Source organism: Biomphalaria glabrata, chromosome 18 (assembly GCF_947242115.1).
Source record: "Biomphalaria glabrata chromosome 18, xgBioGlab47.1, whole genome shotgun sequence".
NCBI lineage: Eukaryota > Metazoa > Mollusca > Gastropoda > Planorbidae > Biomphalaria > Biomphalaria glabrata.
In genome coordinates, this window is record NC_074728.1 from 16,488,699 (window position 1) to 16,514,712 (window position 26,014).

A 26,014-nucleotide genomic window follows, 5' to 3' on the forward strand; every position below is an offset into this window, starting at 1 on the left:
ATCCTGTTTGAATTTCTTCATTTGTAATGCAGTTTTCTAGGTGATATCTAGTATCCTTTAATTCGATTGCTGGATATCCTCTTCTCTGCTTCTGCAGTCAGCGTCCAAGACTTGCAAGCAAAAAGAATGTGGCCATGGTCAAGGAATTCATGGTTGTGTGTTTTTATGTGTGTATGCAAAAGGAAGAAAAAACACTTAAGCCCCCATGCAAACACAACACAGACGAACATAGCTTTATTTTAATCAAATAGACGCTTTACCTTTAAAACTAAAAAATTCCTGGAAATATCGATTAGAAACAATCAATTTGGGAATATCCCAAAAAGTTGTCAACTCTTCACCTGAGAAACCTTCAAATTTTCTCATTTTGTATTAACAGGCTAAGAATTGTGTGTCGGAAGTTTCCTTATCTTTATTTGACATATTAATAAAAGCCTAAAAGTAAGTTTTTATTTTCTTTTGTTTTTCTTATTTCTATACCAATAGTAATGCCAATAATTAAAGTGTGCACCTGCGCTCGACACAAAGTGATTTTTGTAGGTCAAACGCGAAAATCATCTCAATATGTATGTATCAAAATATTAATAAAGTCTATAAGGAAACTGATGAAAAGTAAGTGTTCAATTTATTTATTCTACTTGATATAAATACTAGCCAGATATTACCCGCGGCTAGCGGGTTTTGAGTATCACTAATATAGTCAGTGATACAGTGTGTGAAAAACACTTAAACAAAATAATACTGCTATATGTAAAGCGAATGCGTGAATGTAAAAATATTATAAATGGAGCTGTTCTGTTTATGCGCGACCTTTCAGTAGTGTCTAATGTAAGAAGCGTACGATATCATCAATGGAGCTATTATGATGTATTTCAAGGCGGCTAAAATCGCAGCTTTAACAAACGAATTTATGTAAAAATGCTTTGGGAAACGAATTTGTAGGTTAATTTTATTAAAGAATGAAATGAGAAGACTATATTTTGTATGTTAATGTGTTGAAGTAACAAATTTCTCTGCGAAGAATAAACATACATACATACATACATACATACATACATACATACATACATACATACATACATACATGCATACATACATACATACATACATATATACATACATACATACATACATACATACATACATACATACATACATACATACATACATACATACATACATACATACCATGGGCTTAGCCGGGAGGGTTGGGTTCACCCCCCCCCCGAAATGAAAATCCCCCCCCCCCTCCGCTGAATTTAGTGACTGATTTTTTGCTTTGATTTTGCTTATTTTAGGTGAGATTTTAATACTAAACCATCACTTGCCCCAGCACAGCTAAGGGGGTTTTGAGTTTAAAACCCCCTACCAGTGGGTTTGAGTTTTTCGCGGGGAGGGGGGGGCGATGGCAAAAAAACTCCCCAACCCCCCAACCCCGAAAAAAATGCTGGCTACGCCCATGATACATACATACATACATACATACATACATACATACATACATACGCGCCTTACTTTCTGCTTTAAATTGTAGATATTTCGGAAACTATTAGGTATAGGCGCAGTATTTCTCGTCAACAAACAGACCCAGTTGTGACCTGATATTTTGCCAGACCTGAAACAAACAGAGCCGTTGTTCGCCGTGGATCTGTTAAGTATTCAATTCGTCTTATGCAAGTGCTTAGAGGGTGGGTTAGTCTTAAATTTTTCACTTTAAATATACTCAGAGCAGACTGGAAGCTATGCAGTAAATGTCTAATCACAACATCATTGAGGCGTACATCGGCTTGCTCTTACACTATATGCATTTTTTTTTCCTTTTTTTTTTGTCCCAAGACGTATGGGCACAGATTCACTGTGTTTAAAATTTCCCGACTAGAAGTCTTTGTTTTGTAGCTTACCACGTCAGTTCTAACGAGTCCCTACCAACGGCCTGCCTACCATTGTCGAGCCCCCAAAGTTGTGTCCTAAGTACAAGAAATCAACATGTTGAAAAACAAAAACCGGGAGGGGGCAGATAAACTGTTCAATGGGCTCGTGACAGAAATCGATATCTCCCCCCACACAAACCTGGCAGTTAGAAGTTCATGCCTCGTATTGAGTTTATTTTCTGACCTGTGCGAATCAGGGTAAATCCCTATGTTGTATTTTAATCGACATATATGGGTCTGTGCTTTGAACTGTCATCGACTGACAGCCTTAACATTTGACTCATTGTGTGTAAATACATCCTTCTCCACATCTCTAGGTCCTAATAGTACTTTTAGCATCACACAAAAGTGTATATATATATATATATATAACACATTAACACATTCGTCTGACTGGTACGAAATTTGTAAACGTTATTTCCCCCACTTCCCATTAACTACAAAATTAATCATTATTCCCATAAAAAAAATATTAAAAAAATTAATTACTTAATAAGTGGTAAATACTTAATTTTCTTTGATGTACAAAAAGGAAAGGGAAATAAATCTTACAATGTTGAGCTATAAGGATGTAAATGTGCAGTTTTTCCCCCTTATATAAGTATATTCTTGTAAGGTTTTTAAAATATATTTGGCATCTTTATAATTAACGTATTAAGTAGCTACACAACCCTTTTAGAGCTTGACCAAAAGGGAGGAACTCCTGCAGTGACCATAAAAGCTATAAATGTGTTACTAATCCACATGCGATAAGCAAGGCTAAAAATAACATTTCAATCAGTATATAATAATATTAGCAATGTACAATTAATAATGGTTCCGCAAGGTTGTCATTTCCAGAAGTGGTAATGGATGTAAGCACTTCACTACCTATAAAATGCTTCCTAATGGCATACGTCTAAAATAGCCTCTGACAACCAGTACAAGTCCAGGCCTTCACGTGTCGCTCAGATATTTAGTCCGGCGGTACTGTTCTCATTAACAGGATTAGGGGCAAAGACGAGTAACTTGCCCCTTAACCAGTAAGCTTCGGGCAGGAGGGGCTCGTTTGCCATGGCTGGCTATTCACCTAGGAGAAGGAAAACATATGTTGCCTTGCAGCTATACCCAATCATGGGAAAGGTTTCGGGAGTCAACCCTGAGAAAAAAACCTAAGGCATTTTGCATCACCCAGTCCTACACTCTGGCAGAACCTGCGACGCCGGTGACCCCAAACTGTATCGGCACTGGCGTTCCTTTGGATACATCAGCTACGTGGAGAGGGAGGAACTTATGTGTGGGCGACCTCGTTCCGACCACAGCTCATGCCCAGGCATTCATCTCATTTCCATAGCGACTGAAGGAGGCCATAGAAATAATTAATAATAGCAATAATTTTAACAGGCCAAACAAGTCAGCAAATCTTTCTCTCCGCGCACGTCTGGTTTGTGGTTGTTAATTTTTATACTTCATAGCTTCTGATTCTCTAGCTTAAAATATTGATACTTGCCGTTTTACGTGCATCGCCTTTGGGTGATCCCTTTGGGGCCGCAGCTGAGTTTGTACATTATTGATATACGTACATGGAGACAAGTTCATAAAAAGCATGTTTAAAAAAAAATAATAATGTCTGCGTTTGTCCTAGGCGGCAGATTTTCTTTGGGTCTTAAATGTGTATATCGCGGTCTTTGTGAGTGACCTCCAGCTGTCTCGTTCTAGTTCATTGTTCGTTCATGCAACCAGGTGCTCTCTTCTATGTCAGCAAAGGAAAGTCGACGCCTAAGCTGGTCTTTGAAGCGTTTCCGTGGGCGCCTCTGTTACGTCGACTACCTTTTAGCTCACCAAAAAGACTGCCCTTGCCATACATTCGTCTCCCATACGGGATAAGTGCCCTTTCCAGCGTAACTGTCGGATCAAAAGAAGTCCCTCTATACTGTCCATACTGGCGTTCGCAAGAACATCGCTGTTTGTAGTGCGGTCCTGCCACCGTATGTCCATAATAGAGCGCAAGCATCTTTGGTGAAAGCGCTCAAGAAGTCTTAGTTGTTTTCTGTATAGTGTCCATGTCTCAGAGCCATATAGAAGGGTTGAGAGAACCACCGCCTGGTAGACATTGATCATGTTCCAGAAGTCACCCAAAGAAATCTACTCAGCCCCAAGTATCACAGTAAACGGACAGCTCCTTAACGTGGTAGACCACTTCACATATCTAGGTAGCATAGTGTCAAATGACGCCTCACTTTCAAGGGAAGTTGATAACCGTCTGGCCAGGGCCAGCAGCGCTTTAGGAAGCCTTCAGGCAGTGGCGTAGCTAGGGTGGGGGAGGAGGGGGAGAATTAGAACATTAAAATGTCAAAAGCCTCCACCCCCGGACCACCAGACGATGTAAAATTCCTAGCTACGCCACTGCCTTCAGGCGAGAGTTTGGCGGAACAAATCGCTCCGCCTGCCTACAAAAATCAATGTTTAGTTGGCAATAGTACTCCATTAATGGGGTGCCATTGACATTGTTTTTGTTCTGTTGATTCGTTTTTTTTTTCCAGAAGTTCTTTATATCGCTTTCTCTTCTTTTTCTCTTTAACTGAAATCTTATTGCTTAAAGAAAGTGAACGGAATCTTAAATCAAAGTGCAAGCAAAGAACATAGTACTGTGATTAACTTTAACAATGAAAATCCCAAATAACAAACCAACCAATCCTAAATATTTGTTCACGTTTCACGTTAACTTTCCCACATTGTTGTGATTAGGTTTATTTGATCACCACGTCCGGCTCTCTCTCTTATCTGGATGTGTGTTTTGAATACACGTTATCGGGGCCGGATTTAAGTATGTACAGGCCCCGGGGCAGGATTTCTGTGAAGGCCCCTACACTTTTTCGAAAGTTTTAATAAAAATCCAATTTTGAATGAAAATAATTATATCTATGTTTTATTTCAGAAGAAAGTTCTTGTAAATGTAATCTATCTTTCCTTTTTAAAAAATAATTAAAATGCATATTTTAGTTTAAATTTTTTTGGGGGGTTTGTGGAGGGTTAGGCCCTTGGTAGACGCACTATCGTAAATCCGAAGCTGTATTTACTTATTCCAAGTATGCTAAAAGCGGTACGACCTTTTTGCCTGCTGTAAAAATGCGAAAAACATATGTTAGAAACAAAGAAAAAAACAACCTAAGAAAGTTTCTGAATTTTCGAAATTTATTTTTATCTCTTTTACGAAGGCCCCTTCTTTATGAAATCCCCGGGGCTGTAGCCCCTCCTGCCCTCCTTTAAATCCGGCCCTGCACGTTTTAATTCCTCATTCCGTCCATTTTTATTTTAAAATTTTCCTATTCCGAACAATAGTGGGCACGTAGACCTGTTTTAGTTTCAATAGTTTAGATTCTCGATTGGAAATTACGTAATGCACTGCTAGTCTCTTCTATCTCAAACCTGAACAACTGGTTGAACTTGAATTAGTGACGAGGCCTAGGCCTCGGGTAATGCCCTGGTAAGTAACTTCGTTGTGCCTCATTCAAAGTGATATGACTTCGTATTTACCTTGTCAGGAAGGGGAACGACAAATGAACTCTTCTTCGATTCTAGAGCGTCGAAAGTCATCATCATCATCATCATCAAACTCCATTTGAGTGAGGGCTTGAGAGGCTCAAATCCTCTCTTGCAAAAGTCCTCGATGCGTAGTGCATAAAGGTCACCATAGAGGTAGATAATTTTGGGTTTCCCAGACCTGTGGAGACGGAGATCAGCAAGTCTGGGGCTGTCGAAAAGAATATGAGATACGGTTTCCTCTTCTTCCCCGCATCGGGGGCACCGTGAATCAAAATTTGGCCATAGCCGCGAGAAATATGAGCCAACAGGACAGTGGCCTGTCCTTTACTGTGCTATAATAGCTTGCTCAGGCCTGGACAGCCTCCACCATGGGGAAGTGCGGTCAGGGTGCCTCATGCGCTCCCAGACTCCACGGGCTTTTTGGGACTTGTCCCAGCACTCAAACCACTTTTCCATTTCTGTTTTTTTTTTAAATTATTGCCATGGCATGATGAAGATTCGCAGCCTGTTCAGTGGGTGGTGTTTGCTTTCCCTGGTGGGCCATTGAGTATGCAATAGTGTTGCCAGTCACACCTATGTGACTCGGTACCAACTGCATTGTTACTATGGTGCCATAGCGTTGCTTTATGTGGTGTGAGTGTCGATATTCGTCGAAAGTAGAAAGTAGAATAATGAAACGCCATTATACGATAAAATAACAATATTTTTTTTCCATTTTTCTTCAGTCCAAAAGGTTTCAAAGTAAATCCTTGACTGCAAGTCTACTGCACGCTCTTTGAACTCTAAGAGGTGAACACAACGGATGTTGTCGCTGTTGTAATCAGACTTCATCACACTTCTAATTTGTCATGAGACATCTGGAAACCGCACTAAGTGATTTTTTCTGAGAAAATTCAAATATGCTGTCAATGAAAATCAAATGACTGTTGAGTTGCACAAATAGATCAAAGCATTGATAAAAAGATTTGATGAAGATATAGTATTAAAAAAAAACAATTTTATATAAGATGACGAGTCGAAAACGCCATACAAAACAAAAGAATCAAAGTCGAAGTATTTTGTCCAAAGCAAGACAAAGTCCAGAACAAATAAAAGATTTGTTTCCAAACATTGACTGCATTTATCCTGGAGGTAGAACTTTGTTGACTCTAGCCATCGAGAACGGGGAAGATATCTGTCTGGTTGAAGCTATTATTAAATCTGGTGCTGATGTCAATGTACAGAACTCCAAAGGTCAAACTGCCCTGATGTTTGCTGCCAGAGCTCAGAGAAATGACGTTTTACAGAAGTTGTTAGAAAACGAGGCTCAAGTTGATCTGCTCAATGATAAAAACTTGACAGCACTTTCCATTTGTATAGCAGAAAACAATATAGATGGAGTTAAACATTTGGTCCAGTCTGGGGCTGATGTCAATTTAAAAACAGGCAAATTACAAGAAACTGCATTAGCACAGGCCAAAAGACTGGGCAAAATTCACGTGATTGATCTTTTAGGGCGAAGTGATCTTAGTCTTACTGATATATCTCTACAATCTAGTAGTGTAGATAAAGTTGAACAAAAGAGTGCGCGAAGTAAAGAAATAACAGAGAACAAAAATGAAGAACTAAGACTTTGTTTGACTAAATTTTTTTTATTTGAAACACTCTAAAGGCAATGGCCAGAAAATTAGTTTTAAAACTTTTCGCAAATTAGCTGATGTGTTTCAGAAAAATGGCAGACTTAACTGTCAGGACTCTTCAGGAGCAACTTTATTAATGTATGCAGCGATGCAAGGGTCACGTGAAAGTTTGGAATACATTTTAAATTTAAACCCAGATGATATCCACACAAAAGACGCGTATGGTAGGACAGCGCTTATGTATGCCATTGAACATTGCCATTCAAACCAATTAATTGAACATATTCTAAGTCTTGGAGCTGATGTTGGTATACAGGACAGAGATGGCGTGACCGCTCTTATGATAGCGTTCAAAAATTCTTTAGAGATAGGCGATTCAATTCTTAAAAAATTAGCTTCAAAGAACATAGAACAAAGAACTGTGTAGGTAAAACTGCATTTATGTATGCAACAAAATATAAAGCTTCGGAAGATTGTTTAAAAATTCCGATGAAGTGAGGAGCCGATATCAACATTCCAGATGCATTTGGTATAACACCTTTAAGTTATTTAATTAAAGGCAATGCTATTGAATGTAGATGTAATGACTTATTTGGAACTATATTTCACATTCCAAGAAGGTCATCAATCAAAACATCAAAATGCAGATCTGAATGTCTACGTACAGTGCTGAAAATTTCAAATTCATTTAGTCAAAAATTAAGTTCAAGAAATCGCCAAATAATTTTTGAATATCTGGAGAGTCACCAGATGGATTCTCTCAACTGGTTTTACTCTAAGGATAAAACTTACAACCCAAAGTCGTGGACAGTAGTAAATTTAGAGGATTGTTTCCGTTGTTAGTTGCTCTGGAGTTAGGTCATCTGGACATGGCCAGTTTCATAACAGACAACTACTACATGACCAAGAAAGACTTCACGTTTTTAAGAAAATTTTATGACAAACCTACCTGGATGACACTTTATTTCAATTCATCGTTGAATATTTCAAGAGGGGCTATTAAATTTGCAGAGGAAACTGTTTCCCAACCTTGGCCCCTGGTCAAGCTGAGCTTCATCGCAGTCTCAACTTGTATTGGTTTATATGGAGACAGAGCTGAACGTGTAACAAAACTTCCCATTCCACAGATATTAAAAAACAAACTTTTATTCCAATCTCCAGAGGCTCAACGTTAGTTCGAAGTATAATATAATAACTCATCTGGGTGCATTCATATATATATATATATATATATATATATATATATATATATATATATATATATTTCTATCTGATTAGCAGGTAATAAGCATACAGGTTGGCTAATTATTAATAATACAATTCTTTTGCACCTACTAATTATTATAATATTAATATAGGCCTAAATACATTTTATGTTGGGATAGAGATCTGGTTGTATGAAGTTGGTTAGGCCTTGACATCAAAGTATGTCATAATTATGGATAGATAGATAGATAGATAGATAGATAGATAGATAGATAGATAGATAGATAGATAGATAGATAGATAGATAGATAGATAGATAGATAGATAGATAGATAGATAGATAGATAGATAGATAGATAGATAGATAGATAGATAGACAGACAGATAGATTGATTGATTGATACGTACATAAATACATACATATATATATATATATACATACATTTTACAAACATACATACATTAGATTAGATTAAATTAATTTAGATTAGATTAGATTAGATTAGGGTAAGGGTAAAAAATGTTCCATTTTTTTTACAAAGCTTATTAAATATCAACTCACTCTGTCTGTATGTCCATATGGTAAAAAGTTTGTACACTTTATTTCTTCCACACCCAATCTCTGATCAAGCTGAAATTTTGCACAATTATTTCTTTTACCTAACAATACAAGAATCAATACACAAAAATGAGTAAATTAACCATTGGTTATTGATTATTTGGTTTTGTAACTCTGTTAAAATAGACACTTGAATTGAAACAGCACTTTCATAATGTAAACACGTTTCTTTATTCAGACATCTTGGCACTGAGGCTCTTCATACAATATACCTAAAAGAGGGATAACTCAACTATTAGGTGAGTCAATGCAAGGGACGTAACTTTCCATCAACAATCTCAAACAAGGGAAAGAAATTGTATTTGAGTGATGTGGTGGTATAAGCTGAATCAGTCCCCTTTATAGCTCACCGCTTTAAAGTACGTTTACGACAAACAATATTATACAATCTTCTGTTTTCAAATTCATTAGCAGAGTAGTTAAGTGAGTATGTCGTCTTCAAGAGGTGTAAGCCATGAGTTCAAATTCAGGTCGTTCCATTTTTTTTTTTATTTTTTTTTTTAGAAATGCTTTTAAAAAGTAATGGCGGTAAAATTCACCCAGATATCCTTTTCTCCCCCCCCCAAAACAAAATGGCTCTATAAATTGTGTAATGGAAATATTTCTTTTTTAACTTTTTCTCTACGTAATTATTTATCACATTTTGGTGGAATCAACGCTGCTATCGTCAGTTAGGAGAGAAAGAGTTAAAGAGTATTTTCTAATATTTTACTTGTTTCTTTTATTTATTTTATTATTAACGTTCAAATTGCATGAATAATTGTATTTCAAAATGTAATAGTCTAAACTTCAATATTCCTGATATAGATGATATTGCTTAATAGTTTGTCAAAGTGTATCATGTCTTCTTCATACAACGGAATGTATCATTTATGAATTTATTATTTTTTTGTGGAAAAAGTGGGAAGGGACTTTGATTCAATGATTTACCAAGTTTAACCCTTGGGAAATTATTTATTCAATTTGTGTACGGTACTGTGGTATATTTCAATAACAGAATTTCATTGGTTTAGTTTGCAGCCAGTCTAAGAGATGGAAACTCCGAAATAAAAACTCCGACTATCTGTTGTTTACAAAGTATCCGACGTCTGTGCCCTGCTGTGAATAACATTTAATGTCAAGTCAATTACCACTTACATATTCACCTCAGGCTGGAGGAAACGTAATATTTTGCAATGTGAAAAATTGTACTCCTCCATCATCTTGGGACTTTTAAAACATGCTATTTCTATGTCTATAATCACTCTCACACCAAGTCATCAGCTACGTAAATGAGCAATGGTCTTTAAAATTAACAACCTTTTTTTTAGTTACTAGTTGGATTACGAAGAGAGCGATTACATTCACGTGTTTATGTATTGTGTGTGTGTGTCCCATGTATTGTGTGTGTATTTGTGTATGGCTCGTGTATTGAAAACAAAATAAAAGAGAGACAGACAGAATCTAAAATCTGCAAAAGATGTTGACTTTTGCGTGAAAAAAAAAAGGAAAAGGGGGGGGGGTCAAAGATTGTAAACTACTAAGATTAGCTAGCCAGTATATTTGATGTTGAGAACTTTGAATTCATAGCAATGATGTTATAAACAATTGTTCTTACTACACTGACTAATCCAGGGGAAGTGGGGGGGGGGGGGGCGTACCGCACTCTATCAACCCACTCCTATCAGGATTTTGCAGAGAAATTACACAATTTGTGAAAATAATGATTCTTTTGTTGTGATGCCAAAAGTAAGTTTCATCGTGTGTCAAACACAAGAAAAAAAAATCTAATAGTCTTATATCTATATGGTGTGTCAAACACACAAAAAATAAATCTAATAGTCTTATATCTATATGGTGTGTCAAACACACAAAAAATAAATCTAATAGTCTTATATCTATATGGTGTGTCAAACACACAAAAAATAAATCTAATAGTCTTATATCTATATGGTGTGTCAAACACACAAAAAATAAATCTAATAGAGCTTTCTTCTTCTTCTTCTTCATCGTTCTCATTGTTATGTTGGAGTGTTCATATGACTAGACCAATACATGAGATGAACTGCGCAGTGGTTTCCAAATCAGGGAGCTCTCCATATAGTTTTCTTTCTATTGGGGTGATTTGGGGCCAATGTCTTATACGGGCCTCTTGGTAGAGAGAGCAGTTTTGGAGGACGTGGTCGGCATTTTCTGGTGATACTCCACATGGGCAGATTTCACTGTTTCCAATTTTGAGCTTCCGGAACATGTGTTGTCGCATTCTGTTGTGTCCGGTCCTGAGTCGAAAGATTAGACGTTGGTCTTGTCGGGATAGCTTATAGTAAGCGTCATCTTTCTTGTGATTTGGATGAGAGCTCGTCCATTTCTCATTTATTTGACTATATGGAGGTGGTGATGGCTTTTAATCGATCGTACCATTCTATTGATAACCCATGCAGCTCTATTGATAACCCATGCAGCTATGGTACTGCAGTTAATACTTTTTTAACCTACGTGGACAATTCTGATTAGAATTTCTTTTCTACCCCATCTTGTGTATTTCAACAAAAGAAAAAAAAATGACAACTGCAATTTATTACAATAAAAATTGAGGGTACAGCCTGTGGATAATTGAACTATAAAATGAATAGAATCAAGAATTTTTAAAAATCAATATCAAGATATTTTATAAAGCATTAAGCTAATGAGTTTGTTGCATAATATATAGCTTTATTCAATGCTAAACAAGTTTTTTTCTTTTTATAAGTGAATACATTTCAATAGAACACTTTTAAACTACCGGATAGCATTGAGTGACTGTTCATAGACAAATAAAAAAATAAGAAAAGTGACACAAAATGTAAAAAATACATTCAAACATTTGCTAGAGATGTCCAAAAAGTTTCAAGCACAAAACAAAATGTTTCTATTTAATAAAACTTTCCCATTAAAACTAAAAAGTTTGTACAAGTAAATGAAACAAAAGAAACTGTAGTTCTACAGTAAAGACACTTTGACCTTCCTTTGACTTGTATCCAATACAGTCTCTCTCAAGTCAATAAGAAAGATTATCTGTATAATATACATCATGTATAAATTATCCACACAAGATCTTCACAGGTACAGCTTGGGTTAGTGGGGTGTAAAAAAAAAACTGTTCACAAACTCTGAATTAGCCACCTGGAATTAACAGTCAGTTCTTCAAGATGGGAGACAAGAAAGAGTAAACCCCACCTCAGATTGCTGAGAGTCAATTAAACCATGCTTTTTGATACCTTAAAACCCTTCTATCTTACAGAGGCACTTCACTGGGCATTACAGAGTTAAAAGAGCTCAATGTTTGCTTGTTTTTTTTTCATGAATTGAAATCAGCTGATTGTTTAATAATTAGAATCATGTAATAAGAAATTCAATTTACAAAAAATATTATTAAACCATTAAAAATAATTCCATACAAGTGAAACCAAACATTCAAAATTCAATGTATCAGAACACGTTTTTTTTTCATTTTACATTTCATTGGATAATAAAATACAAGCGCAAACAGCTAAATGACTCATTTAAATAGCTAGGGTAAAAAATAAGAAGTTGATTCCTTTAAATAGTTAGGGTCAAACATTGGAAGTAGACTCTATTAATATTTAGGATCAAACATTAGAAGTTGACTAATTTAAATACCTAGGGTCAACATTTAAAGAGATGGGAGATAACTAAAAGTGACAAAAACCCATTTAACCTTGGCATTAGTAAATTATGGAACATCCATAAGTAAAGTTAAAACTGTATTCCCAGCAGTCTCTATTCTCTTATATGGTTGAGAAAGTTGGATGCTGAACGCTGAGGCTAAAAGAAGAAATCAAGTCTAAAAGAATAGGCCTAATTGCTACAGAAATCAGTTATTAGGAAAAGATAAGAACACTCCCGCAGGTAAAAAGAAAGAACTCTTCAATATTGTGAAGAGACAAACGCTGAGCTGGTTCATGAATATTGTAAAAATAAAATAAATTTCATGCTTATAGCAAAGCGCTTTGGTCCAATGACATTTGTGGACCAGTGGGGGGGAGGGGGTATCTAGGAGAAGGTTTTTCGTGCTGCCTGAGTCGGGTGTCGAACCTCAAGCCCCCTTCATAGGTAGCCAAGCCAAGCGTTCTTAGCATTTCGACCACGCTTCCAACCATTGTAAGACATAACTCAATGTCATAAGTCATCCTTGAAGGAGGAAGCATGAAAAAAAGAATTGTCCAAAGAAAAACTAGTTGGACAACTTGAAAAAATGGATCAGCCTCCATCTTGATATTCAGCATAGCCACTGACTGAAAAGAGTGGAGATTTGGTTACATGAAGAAAAGCAGCATCACAATGACACACGTCAAAGAACTAATAATGTGATGGAATTTAGATGAGATGTAAATAATTTTCTGCTGGAGGCCGACAAAAAGATGTAAAAGAAAAAAAAAAAGTGTTTATATCAATCAAGGAATAAAAGATATTACAGAGGAATGCTAAGAATTGGATTTCATAATTCTTGAGTTTAATTATTAAACATATTATGTGAAAACATTTTTGAAACAAATTTTTAAACATAAAAAATATCAGACAAACCAAGTATAACTGAACTCTTATATTTGCTTGATTAGTTAATGTTCGAATGATTTTTTTTAATGCTAATATCTGTTTAAAAAAGCAGAAAAGAGGTCATGGGTTAGTTGGTACAATATGGTGGCCAGAGAGGTATCTGGGCATCTATAACTATAACCATTAAATTTACTTGGGAATTACACAGCTGTAAATCTTTGGAAACATCATCCATGCTATGGAAATTTTTTAGATTTTAGGAATTCTAAAGAATAAACCTAATGTGAACTGTTCAAATTGTGCAACCAGTAATGTTACATATGAGGAACTAGATTGCATATATACCAGCTTTAAAAGTAATAAGAAAGCTTTTAAAAATAGGAAATATAAATTTGGAAATTTAAACATTTTAGAATTTGCTTTTAAAACTTGAAATGAACAAACAATGAATTAAAGATGAAAGAATGACAGAGCAATGACTGAGTCACAGTCTGAAATTCTTTAATTTCTCTACAAAGCTATTTAGAATAATGTGTTTCCTTTTAGATCTTAATATCTATCTGTTTCTTATAAGTATGTCAAGTGGCCAGCACATTGACCAACCACCTTACTTTCACCAACTTTCACCATAGTCTGGTACACATTAGAGTTGGGTGAAATCAGTGGTGTCCTAAAAATCATGAAATTAAAAGTCCCAGTCACAGAGACTTAAGCTCAGGACCTCTTGGTTCAGAAGCTAAGCACTTAACCACTCAGCCACCAAGCTCACAAATTAATATTTAGCCGTTATAAAAAATACTGAGTCAGATTAATGCTTCGGTCATGAAATTTTATTTCGATGTAAAGCTACAATTTAATGGCTTTTAACTGTAAAAAAGTGAATTCTAAAATTAAACAAGATTAATAGAATAGAAAAAAGAGCCCCTACATTTTTATAAAGCTCTGATAAAAAAATGTATCCTAGATTAAGACAAAAAATGAATTATCCACCTTAAGGGGAAAAAAATCTAAACACCATTTCAAAGGTTAGGTAGTGAGTTTTTCATGAGAAATTTTATGGTACCTGCAACCATTACTGCTGAAGTACTAATAATTTCATGAGACTGGATTGTCCATGCACTTGCAATAAAACATTTTTCAAACTATAAAAATTTCATTTTGTTAAACTAGGACAGTCCTCTATTGCCAACATATTACATACTGCAAATCATTCAGTTGCAAAAAAGACAGGAAAAAAAAACATAACATTAATGATACAAGAACTATTGAAAAGTTCATTTACAAACAGCTTCAATATTACCCTGATAACTCATGTATATCATATTACATTAATAAATTCTGTAACAAACTCATGAGATAGAAGAACAATATTTTTAGGAGAATATAAAACAATAAATTATAGAAGAAAAATTAAATATAGATTGTTAAAAGCAATGGTTTGATAAATGTGATATGTACTTAGCTAACTCTTTCTCTCAGTAACAACACTCCCAAGTGTTGATTTGACCTGGCCCTAGTGTAGGATTTAAATTTGTTGTTTTTCCCATATATGTTTTTAAATGCTTAAAACTTGTTCTCAACTAGTTATCCTTTGCTAAACATCCAGCATTTCCTTCTTTCCATTTGTATTTACCAAGAAAGATGCTTTTAAAAAGAGAGGGCTTATTTTCTTTACATTGATGTTCCAGATGATAGCAATATGGGATAATGAGCTCAAGACAATCATATGTTTTTAAATGTGTATATGGTTAGGTGAAGTCTTGTCAAAAATATAAATAAATATTGTAGAAAATAATTTTTATAATTTGGATCATTATATAATTCCAATATACAGTCTAGAGCTAGAGCTAGACTTGTCGACAGTTGTTCATTTTTCATTTTTCCAAAGGTAGTGGCAAGGATTATTAGCTGAAGATTTCATTCATGAGTTTTAAATGTGACGTATACAAAGTTTTGTGACAATATGAATATGAATATGATGAAAACATTTTTCTTTCTATTCCAATCATAAAATTTTAACCTACATTTAATCAATTCTTCAGTTTGTTCAGCAGTTGCTAAGTTTTCATTTTTAATTTTCATAAATCAATATTAAAATATTTTTTGGTTTTACAAATATTTATATCTATTTTATAGAAGAGCATGCATTTTCCTTTGATTTTTTTTAATAAATATAACATTTTCAGGTATCAAACAAAATAGTCATATAAGTTTTCATCAAAGAATTGTTTTGCATTCCAAATTTCATTGCATCCAAATGTTCGAAAATACTTCCGAAGAGAAAGAGTTAATCCAACTTTCAATGCTACTCTGACATGTCCACCTTTTCAAAAATTCTGGCAACATTTTCAGCCACATCAGAGACGGAGACATCAATCATGTTGACAAACACTGCCACCACAACACCCTGTGGAGTAAAAGTCTGTGGTAGCTTGTCCTTCTTAGGCTTATCTTTAACATTTGATACCAACTTAGCTGTTAGGGCCTCATCTGCATTAGATATGTGTCCATCAGCATTATTAAGACTGACCAAATGACCAGAAGTAACCATGAGATGGTCACAAGGTAATGTGACAGGGTTCAAGCTGTTTTTCTGTCCAGGCAATGAGTTTACCTCTTGTTGGATGTTCTCTGCAGGTTTTGGTGCACTGTGAGTACCTGCGAAACCCTCTGGTAGAGATCTGGGCAAAATGAATAAGGCACTACTAACACCTACAGCAGCACCTAGAAGAGATTAAAAAAAAAGCAAAAACTAATACTCATGACAAAATATATTAAGTCTGATATATTTAAACAAAAATAAAAGAAACAATTATATTTTTACTAACAGCATTTAATAATGTCATTAATATAAAATATAACCATTGATGAGTATTAATAACCACACAAAAATTCCTTGCATAATCAAATTAATTTTGATCAAAAGCTGTAAAAGTGAAAAACTGGGTAGACTTATAAGTAAGGGGGATAACTGTGTATACTGTAATGACTCAATAGCAACATGCATAGAAGTTGGGTTTCATTGGGTATTTCTTTAGTGACACAACAGTACATTTAAAACTTAGAGTGTAAATAGATAAGAAACAATTAATGGATGAACGACGACGAAGGAGACAGGCTTGTAGTATAGATATTGACATGGACTGTGCCCTTTTTTTGTAATAAACTGTTGTTTTAGTAAAGAACTGGACTTCATCATTATTTACTAGATTTATTTGTATTCTGTTGGAAAATGTTATTAATTTAACAAGCTTGCTGATAACATCTCAAATAACCAGAGTAATCAATATCATCTACACTCAACTGGATCAACCACCACCCTCAACAATACTTATAACTAAGTGGACAAATGGTTATAATTTTATTTTAGTTATATTTTTCTCTGTGCACAAAAAAAACTTGTCAAAAAGTTATGAAGGTTAGTTGTTTTTAACAAAAGTTCATATGATGATGCTTTTATTTCTTATAAGTCAAAGTAGTTTTTTATAATCATTTTCAGTCCCTACGGATTCTTAAAAAAAAAATTTTTGGGGGGGTAAAATTGTAGAGATCTCTAACATCAGATTATGTTTTGACTATGAATCACATGAATTTTCAAGTATGTAGTATACATGCAATATTGATTAAAGTTAAGGAGTGTAGTACTAATACATTAGTCAGTGGCAAAGGTTTTAAAAGATAATCTGAAACATTGATGTGTTTAAAGGAATAAAACTAAGCCTTGATAGTTTAACAGGATATTTTCTGTTATTACAACACACACACAAGTTATATAGATACCTGAATGACCAGCTCCAAACTTGAGATCTGGACAAAGACCATACTCTTCCTTGCCTGGAACTATTTCAAAGCCCAGGCCATAGTATCTAGATGTTTGGGTTTCTTGTGGTTGCCAGAAAGTTGACAGAGTTGATGATGAGAGATAGCCAGGTGCTCCAGTTGCTATTAGAAAACCATGAAAGAATATTGATGAAAGCCTAATTTCTATTCAAAAAAAGATTATTTCATCCTACAGATATCCAAATATTCATATACTAATTCAGTAAGTTTTCACAAATATTCTAATTCTACTACATAACTGTTGTTTTTTTTGTTGTTGTTTTGCAGATTGAAGAAATATTGTTCATGCTTGAATGACAGAATGAGTTCTTAGTTTGATTTTCTGCAACAGAAGAGCAAGGGTAATGGAAATGTTCCCCCTCACTGACTTGGATGAAATATTGACTTTTGAACAATTTTCTGTACAAAGTTTCCAGATCTGTAGCTGCTCTATCAGACTGTATCTTAAAAATCAAATTGTGATAAAAGAGGCGGAGCAAAGGGGAAGCTCACCAATGAGAAAAAAGGTTCTCAAGAGAAACAATGTGACAAGATGTTTAGTCAATTCTTTTATTTCCATCCTGTCAAATCAATTGTAACGCACCCAGGGAGTGGGAAATTCCTCTTATCCTTTCTATTTCCTATCTATGAACTTAACTTTGTCTTAACAGGTATAGTATCTTTAGTGCATGTGCTTCTTAGTTTAACTTGGTTAATTACTGTCAATACTTGTCATGTTTCTAGGTGCAGCAGTTGATTTTAAAAAATGAAATGGTACAAATGTTGTATGAAAGTAACAAAAATTTTTTAATTTAACTTACTTTCATTGCCATGCTGTGCAGAGTAGAGTAAGATGTTACCAAACTTGACAATATCTTCTGGAGTAGACAATAGGCCGCCACCAGCCCACTTGTAGGACAGATCAACATAAGGCGAGTTTACTATATTGCCTCGATTGTTTTTAACATAGTACCTAGTGCAATTAATGCAAAAAAATATCTGTATACATAAATTAAGCATAAATAAAAGCAGTGTCACTCTAACAATAGCAGAAATAAAATCTTTAAAACAGAAGTATGTACCAAAAGTGGGGTGTGGGGGGGGTTAACTTCTATTCATATTCATTCGTTTTTTTTCCTCTTTACCTAAGGTGACAACTAAAAGTCCTGATAATCAAAAAACAAAGATTGGTAATGGCTTGTAAAGGATGATCTACTACCATTTAAGAACAAGGCAATCCAATGGTACTAAAGAAATAAGCTTTCTAATGAAACTTTACAGCAACCACAAGATGATTTACTGAAAACTTGCAACAATGGTTCTCATTACAGAAATCTAATGACCTGCAACTGTTTCTTCATAAAGATGACCATTACTTTGTAGAGTGATCTAATGTTAACCCATAACCAGTGAGTGTTCTTGCATTAATAGTCTAGTTAGCTCTTTAAGAAAATGCCATATGAACTATGAACTATATGAACTATAAGAAACCTTGAGTCATCAAAAACATTCAACATTCAAAGTTTACTAAGAATGATGCACTTGTGGATTGATTTCCATAAAGAAAGAAGGCTATTCCCTTTCACACGATCAATAACACAGCTTTACTCCACAAGCCAAGAAAAAAAGCAAACTCTTCAAAAAAAGATGATTACTTCCTACCTGTGTCCCTAAGTCAATCTAATGCATTGTTAATGAATGACTTAATGAATGCCAAGTCATTGGTTATCCTGGCTGATTCAGGTAACCCATTCCATGCTCAAATACCACTAGGGAAGATAGTCCTAGCACATTTTTGTTCCCTTGGCAATTAAACAACTGACTAAAATTAATTTTCTGGTGTTCACATGTGTGGGTGAAAATTAACTTTTCTTTTGGTATTGTTATGCTTTCTAATGCACCATTGTAAGACAGATTTCCTCAAGGATAAAATTGAAATATTATTATTATTCCTTGTGTCTCAAGCCAAAGCCCATGATGCAACTCAACTCACTTTATTCTACCTCTATGCAATATTAATGGTTAGAAATACCCCACAAGGAACAGTGTGGTGGCCATAAATGTGATTCTTAAATCATCCTCTATGCAATCAACAAGTTACAAAATTGTTACAATAACCTGGCTTTCATATAGAAGAAATAAATAACATAACTAGTGGTTAATACCTGGCTCTGTTATATATAATTGGATCATTATAATCCAGGTAAGTTTCCTGTAGACCTAGATGACGTAGTGTTTCGTTCATCACATCAGTGAAAGGTTTCTTTGTCACAGCTTCCACTATGGCCGCCAACACAGTGTATCCATAGGTTGTGTAGATATACTTACTGCCTGCACATTTTGTTCATTTAAATATAAATATAGTAAACTAAATTTTTTTTAAATAAAAATTCCGAAGTAAAGAAATATAGCTTTACTACTAATGCAGATATGACCTAGGTTAGTTACATATTGTCTGATTACAAATGGTAGAGTGACTCAAGACAACATCTATGTGCTGAGAACATAAGAAAACATAATCAATAAACACTTGGAAGTGCTAGAAAGACTTTTTGATGTTTTTCAAGACGCTGATGAGTGGGTTACATCAGATTAAATAACTTTAGAGAGACTGCTGTAGACTTAGGACAAACTAAGTAAATAAATATCTTAAACATAAAAATTGCCTAAATTTCAAACTTTGAATACAATGTTTTGATAGCTTAGCTAACATTAGCAGTGTTAGTTCTGGAGTATATCTAACTAGTCATTCAGTCTGATTAAAATTCACACATTTAATTCTAATTGTATAACAAGAAAAAAAAACTAACCTGGTTTAGCCAGTAATGGATCGTTAATAAACAAATTCAAAGCTTCTTTCGTGGTTTTATATGGTTTAGTGATGTAGTATTCCTTTCTATCCATTTCAGAACGTTCTTTTTTTATCTTCTTGCATTTCTGATCCACTTTAGTTTTCTGGCAACTTTTGGATTGATTCTGTGTTTAAAATTACACAAAAATGTTATTAAACCAAAATAAAATGATTGTTAAGGCTTATCTAAACTATTTTATTAGAACTTAAAGACTAAAAATTGATTTAAATTAAAAACTTGGACACTGCTAATACAACTAGCAGCAGCTTATAACATGTCATTTCTTCAAGTATCTACTGTGCTTAGTTAGAGTGATTGATTACCTGTGATTAAAAGCTACTTAAATTAAATTTAAAGATTTAGGTAAAAAATCAATAACTTGTGTTGTATAGCTATTAACATGAACTGAAAGAAATTAGCCTGACTTCATGATACAAAATGCTTTGATAGTTTAATGTAACAATCCATTGATATCTTTAAATATTGTCAATTACCAAAATAGAGCTTAATTTAATATGTATGTGAAAATGATATTTTTTTTATAATTGTAAACTTGAAGATAAAGAAGAACAAAATATCTATTTGATAATGTTAAGTGACAGACATTACAGAAGCATTAGCAGCAGACAGAATGGCAGTACAGAGTGCTAACATCTGAATGCTGACATCTAAGTGCTGGCATATGAGTGGTATGTGAAAGTTGATAGCAATCAATGTAATGTAAAGAAGAATCATTACTGTGTGTTCTAATATTTTATTTATGTATGTCAGATAAGGCAAAGTACTTTACCATATGGAAGAATGGGGTCACTGTAACAGCCTTGAACTTGTTAAGAAGGGATCCAATGATCTTATCACTAGCATATACAGGGTCATTCTCAGCCTTGTAATGTCTGATACCTGAAGTATGATTCAATAACTGTCTCACCTTTATGGACACCTGGGTATTTTTTGCAAATTTTAATCATTAACATATAACAATGTATTAAGTATTAGGTAAAATTTAAAACGAAAAAAAAAAACACCTTTTTGATCATTATTGTAATAAAGCTAAGAATTAATTGAACTAGTGAGGATGACAAAATGGAGATACAGGTGTTTTTTTTTAATAGGTGTAAATTTAATTTTTACTAGTTGTTGCCCAGTTCCATTTCAAAGAAACCAAAGGAACTTTGTGATATTGAACTTATGTTGACCAGGAAAAAGCATTCAACAAGTTAATTAATGTACATTTACTATGCATTGTTATAATATTTTGTACTGTGTAACATTAAACAACTGTATAACAAATTTACTTCAGGAAAATGAAAAAAAAAAAAATATTATTTTTATTAAAAACAGGAACAAAGTTTTAGAAGTTTGTTAAAATGAGTGAAATTAAGGGCAATATCAGAGCATGAAACATCAAGAGCCAAAACAGACTTTGCAAGCAAATAAGTGCATCCTGAGTTACAACCTGAACAGAAAGGTCTACCTAGTCAATAGCAACAGAACTTAAAAAGGCTTGTAAGTTTCATGACTTTTAAACCTTTAAATAGTAGGTTTTAGGACTTAGCATAATTTAAGAGTTTAAGTCTCAAATTAACATGGACAACTACATTGACTAGATGGATATAGGTAGGACTTAATTATTCTCTGCTAAGAAGGAACATCTGTAATTTAAAGATAAGATGCTAGGGATTGCTTAAAACAGAGACGATTAAAGGAACTATTTTATAAGATCTTTTGTAGTGAAGATAAATAAATAATGATAGTAAATCAACTACTTTGGTGACTAAATAGGAACACTATGATTAAGAAATATGTTTGTAACACTAAAACAAAAAAGCTAAAAGAGTTACGAAAAGAACTAGAAATTACCTTTTCACCAAGAAACTCTTTCTCTGGAAAATCTGGCACGTAATGTTGGACTATTTGATCAAGGTCTAGCAATTTGTTTTCCCAAAGTTTGGCCACAATAGTTGCAGTGATAGCTTTACTGATACTTGCAATACGCAGAACAGAGTTGGGCTTTATAGCTGTATGGTTTTCTAGGTCAGCATAGCCGAATCCTGATCACAGACAAAAATGAAAACATAACATAAAAAAAAGGAAAATTATGATCAGGTATGGGCATGTTGTGTTGTCTGCTAATCTGAAACAATTACTTTAAGAATAATTTATGCCTGAGTTTTTACAAAAAGAATTATTAGAATAATTTTTATTTTAGTTTATAGTACATCAGCCATTTCACACTTATTACTGTCTATCTATGTTGCTGTTAAATGCAGAGAACAAGAGAAAAAAAGTTAACTTCTAAAACAATGTTCTGATTGCCTGATGGAAAATAAATCTGAGTGTAACCGAACATTCTTGACTAAACTAGTTCTGACATAATTATTATATGATAGTTGTCATTGCTACAGAAGTGAATGTAAAATATTTTTTTATTGGTCTCTTTAACTGATATAAGAACAATACTACTAGCTTAAAACCTTTCATAAATATTCTTAAGAAAAAATAAATTGAAATTACAATTTAATAGTTTAAATTGTATTTAACAAATCTAGCTGTAGTCTACATACCTTCAGCATACACTTGCTTTCCATCAACACTGACACAAACAACAATGCCAGGGCAGCCCACTTGCTCCTTTCAAATGTATTGTAGATGTTACTTGGTTTTTTAAAGTTATACATTTTATATGAAAGAGTATTAAAAGTTAACAAGTAAGAATATTGTTTCATTCTAACATAATTTTTCAAAATATTGAAAATAGTTTTACCTTTTTCTTTATACACAACTGTTGAGTTTTTTCTATAGCACTTGACAGAGACATTTTCTGATCTTTTGTCTTTTTATCTTTATTTCTTTTTGAACCTTTTTTCTTCTTATCTTTCTTTTTATCTTTTTTCTTATCTTTCTTCTTGTCTTTCTGGTCAGAATCATCATCCGACTTGGATTTAGAGGAGCACAAAGCATTGGTAACTAAATGATGGTGGAATGGGTTTCCCTCATCTTTTGTTACTAGGGAGTACAAAGTCCATGAGAATAAGGCACCAACAATAACACTTAAAACAAAACGTAAGGTTGATGCTTTAGGAAACTGGTCTGCTTTATGTCTGTCCTGTTGGGGAGAATGAGAAGCACAGCAGCCTTTGTTGCACCAAGGAAATAGGATTCTCACATCTTTCTGCTTACTAATCTGTTTAGCTTTAGTGTTTGGTTTGACACTTGCTAGAGAATGATGTGAGAGCTGGCTTTGGAATGAAAATTGAGATGAGCCGCAACAGCAATTTTTGTTATGAGTCTTACATTGAGAACTAGAAGATAGTTTCAAGCCCTTGCTAGACAATGCTTGATAGAATCTTAAAATTTGAAGCTGCCGTAATGCCATCATTTTTTTTAATTAATTGGGATTCGCAAGTCACCCTGCAAGCAGAGAAATGCAATTATTTATAATTTATATATATTTAATAAAGTAGTAAATAGATCTAGATCATAGAGGCCTATTAAAAAATTTCAATTAAGGAAATAAAATTAAGGCAATTAATGAAATTTAAAAAAAAAACTCAAGTGAAAGATCTCATATTTATTTAGGATTGAGATCTAGTGACAATCTACAGTGAAACTAGGACTAGGATCAAATCAAGATCTAGAATCTAGATCTACTAGATAGCTGATAGAGGTCTATATATATCTAGTTAATCTAGATCTAGATAGATAATAAAACGGGTTTGATCTAGGTTCTATTTCTCCTAGATTCTACTATTTTCTAGTATTTCTAGATCTCCATCTAGATATAAATTCTACTAAATTCTAGATCTAGATGTAAATAGAATAGATAGATCTACTAGATCTAGATCTATATAATTATTATTACTTTGACTTGAGTCTATAAAACTAATAAGTCTATTTGATGTAGCTTTGCTGAGACTCTGCTCTTTTATGTTACGGGTTACGCCAGTTATATCTACGGTAGATTAGATAGATTAGATATTAATTATTAGAGTAGATCTATAATTAATTATATCTTATATTATAATAGACCAAAGTTGACGTAAACTTAAACTAAGTTTAAACCTAAGCCTTAAACTTAAAGTCAAAAGTCTCACTAAGCCCCTAAACTCTAAAAATCTGGTAAAGGCAAAGGGAAAGGCTAGAAAAGGACTCCAGATCTAGATTAGATAGTTCATAGTAAGACAGAGTTAGAGACATTAGTTAGACTTGATTACTTGATTAGACCATCACATGACTGGTAGTATCAAGATCAAGACAATAAAGTATGATTAGATGATTTAGACTATAGACTCGTAGAGAGACTAGAGTATCATAGAGAATTATAGATGAGATTATTAGAATTTATTAGATCATTAGTCAGAAAGCCACAATAACAAGGAAGAAATGTTAAAGTAATTGTTTCTACTTTTCTAAACTTCTTAAATATCTATCTAGATATCTATATAGATCTAGATCTGTATACACTGTAGTGACTAGTGTATTGTGACTGTATAGATATAGACTAGTCATAGATATATGACTTATGAATATGAGCTATCTTAGCATCTAGACTAGTCAATCTTGATCTAGATATATTTTGTAGTGACGTCCCTTTGATGACCTTTGGCTTTTGACCTGGCTTACAAGAGATTGGGGACTCATCCAATCATATCCAATCATGATTAGACCTGCATATTTTCACACATCATGCACCTGTCTTAGACACAAGCTTTTCTTTGGGCCTAAAATGTGTGTCTCGCGTCCTTCGTTAGAGCTCTCCAAATCTCTTTTAGAGGTCATTTGCTCATTTCCTCTAGGCCAACGAGGAAAAAAATAAGGCCTGAATTTATCTTTATGGCGATTACCTACAGGGAGCACCTCTGTTACGCCGTCTTACATTAAGCTCGCCAAAAAAAAAAATGATCGTCTTTTATCCCATGCGGGTAAAGTGTCCAATGGTTGTCGAATGGTAAGTAGGCCTATAGCTTGCAAAGACCATCCTACTGGGAGCAGTACCAGGAAAAGAAGAAGAGGCAAACAGAGAAAGCGATGGGAAGACAAAATAAAAAAAAGTGGACGGGCGTGCCATTGAAAGAGGTTCGATCCAAGGCAAAAGACGGTCGACAAACCTTGTGTGGTGCCCCAACGGTTAAATAGACTAAGGGTTGGGTAAATGTGAAGTATTGCTTCCAATATTGTCCACACTGACTTCTAAGTTTTGCCAGCGTATGACCATTAAGAAAGAGAAGGCATCTTATTTGGAAGCTTTTGATGAATGCTCTTTATAGAGCACCCAGTTCTCAGAATCTTGCAAAAGTGAGGTGAGATTCAATGCTTTAAAAAAAAATATTTTTGTTATTACGTGAAGAGACCGCCATACACACAATTAAAGGCAATCGAAAGCGCTGTTGGCCTTAGCCAGACGGTTGTCTATTAACTAAATAGCCATAAATTACAAATAAAACTGTAGATTAAAACTAATAGTCTAATAGGCCTCTATAAAAGTAATTTTAACTTACACATAAAACAAGTAGAATAAAATGCTTTAATAAATGTATTAAACCTTAAATCTAAAATGTCATTGTGTTGGACAGCATAAGCAATACAATGGCATTTTATCCATAAAACTTTCCAAAAATATAATAAACTAAAAATATGCATAAATATAAATTAAACTATTTTCCCCTAACACCTAAAAGTAGTCTATAGTTTCATCGAAGTGTAAACTACATTTAAACTTTAGGTAACTAAATAGCCATAAATTACAAATAAAACTGTAGATTAAAACTAATAGTCTAATAGGCCTCTATAAAATAGACAACCGTCTGGCTAAAAAGTGACACATCGTTGAAACACTGTGCCATCCAGGTACATCAAGTGATTTAGGCCTACACGTTACAACATTAAGGAAGTGGCCATTCACCTTGA

At 34.0% G+C, this 26,014-nt stretch overlaps 2 protein-coding genes across 3 annotated transcripts; one reads left to right on the forward strand and one right to left on the reverse strand.

Moving 5' to 3' along the window:
- The first annotated feature begins 335 nt into the window (after positions 1 to 335).
- On the forward strand, positions 336 to 8,614 carry LOC129923869 (ankyrin repeat domain-containing protein 29-like). The gene is made up of 2 exons (XM_056016586.1): positions 336 to 441; positions 6,182 to 8,614. The coding sequence occupies exon 2, from the start codon at positions 6,464 to 6,466 to the stop codon at positions 7,103 to 7,105; it is 642 nt and encodes a 213-aa protein (XP_055872561.1). The 5' UTR covers positions 336 to 441; positions 6,182 to 6,463; the 3' UTR covers positions 7,106 to 8,614.
- Positions 8,615 to 12,205: 3,591 nt separating this feature from the next.
- LOC106070701 (serine beta-lactamase-like protein LACTB, mitochondrial) lies at positions 12,206 to 24,651 on the reverse strand. Of its 2 annotated transcripts, none has more exons than XM_056017382.1 (10): positions 24,513 to 24,651; positions 22,872 to 23,518; positions 22,672 to 22,738; positions 21,968 to 22,158; positions 20,898 to 21,047; positions 20,066 to 20,231; positions 19,421 to 19,586; positions 18,077 to 18,228; positions 17,217 to 17,378; positions 12,206 to 16,160 (listed from the first exon to the last, which is right to left on the reverse strand). In XM_056017382.1, exons 2-10 carry the CDS (start codon positions 23,484 to 23,486, stop codon positions 15,742 to 15,744), a joined length of 2,088 nt encoding a protein of 695 aa, XP_055873357.1. In that variant the 5' UTR covers positions 23,487 to 23,518; positions 24,513 to 24,651; the 3' UTR covers positions 12,206 to 15,741. The 2 variants fall into 2 exon arrangements, with proteins under 2 accessions (XP_055873357.1, XP_055873356.1); XM_056017381.1 differs by lacking the exon at positions 24,513 to 24,651 and adding an exon at positions 23,970 to 24,029.
- Between the last annotated feature and the right edge of the window lie 1,363 nt (positions 24,652 to 26,014).

What these genes read in the sequence shown, in the direction of transcription:
- LOC106070701 (XM_056017382.1), bottom strand. Translation starts at nt 23,486, where the DNA reads ATGATGGCATTACGGCAGCTTCAAATTTTAAGATTCTATCAAGCATTG. An exon ending in AAAGCAAGTGTATGCTGAAG is followed by an intron (nt 22,159 to 22,671) that starts GTATGTAGACTA and finishes GTCTGTGATCAG; the next exon opens with GATTCGGCTATGCTGACCTA. An exon ending in TCCATTACTGGCTAAACCAG is followed by an intron (nt 19,587 to 20,065) that starts GTTAGTTTTTTT and finishes CAAAATGTGCAG; the next exon opens with GCAGTAAGTATATCTACACA.
- LOC129923869 (XM_056016586.1), top strand. Translation starts at nt 6,464, where the DNA reads ATGACGAGTCGAAAACGCCATACAAAACAAAAGAATCAAAGTCGAAGT.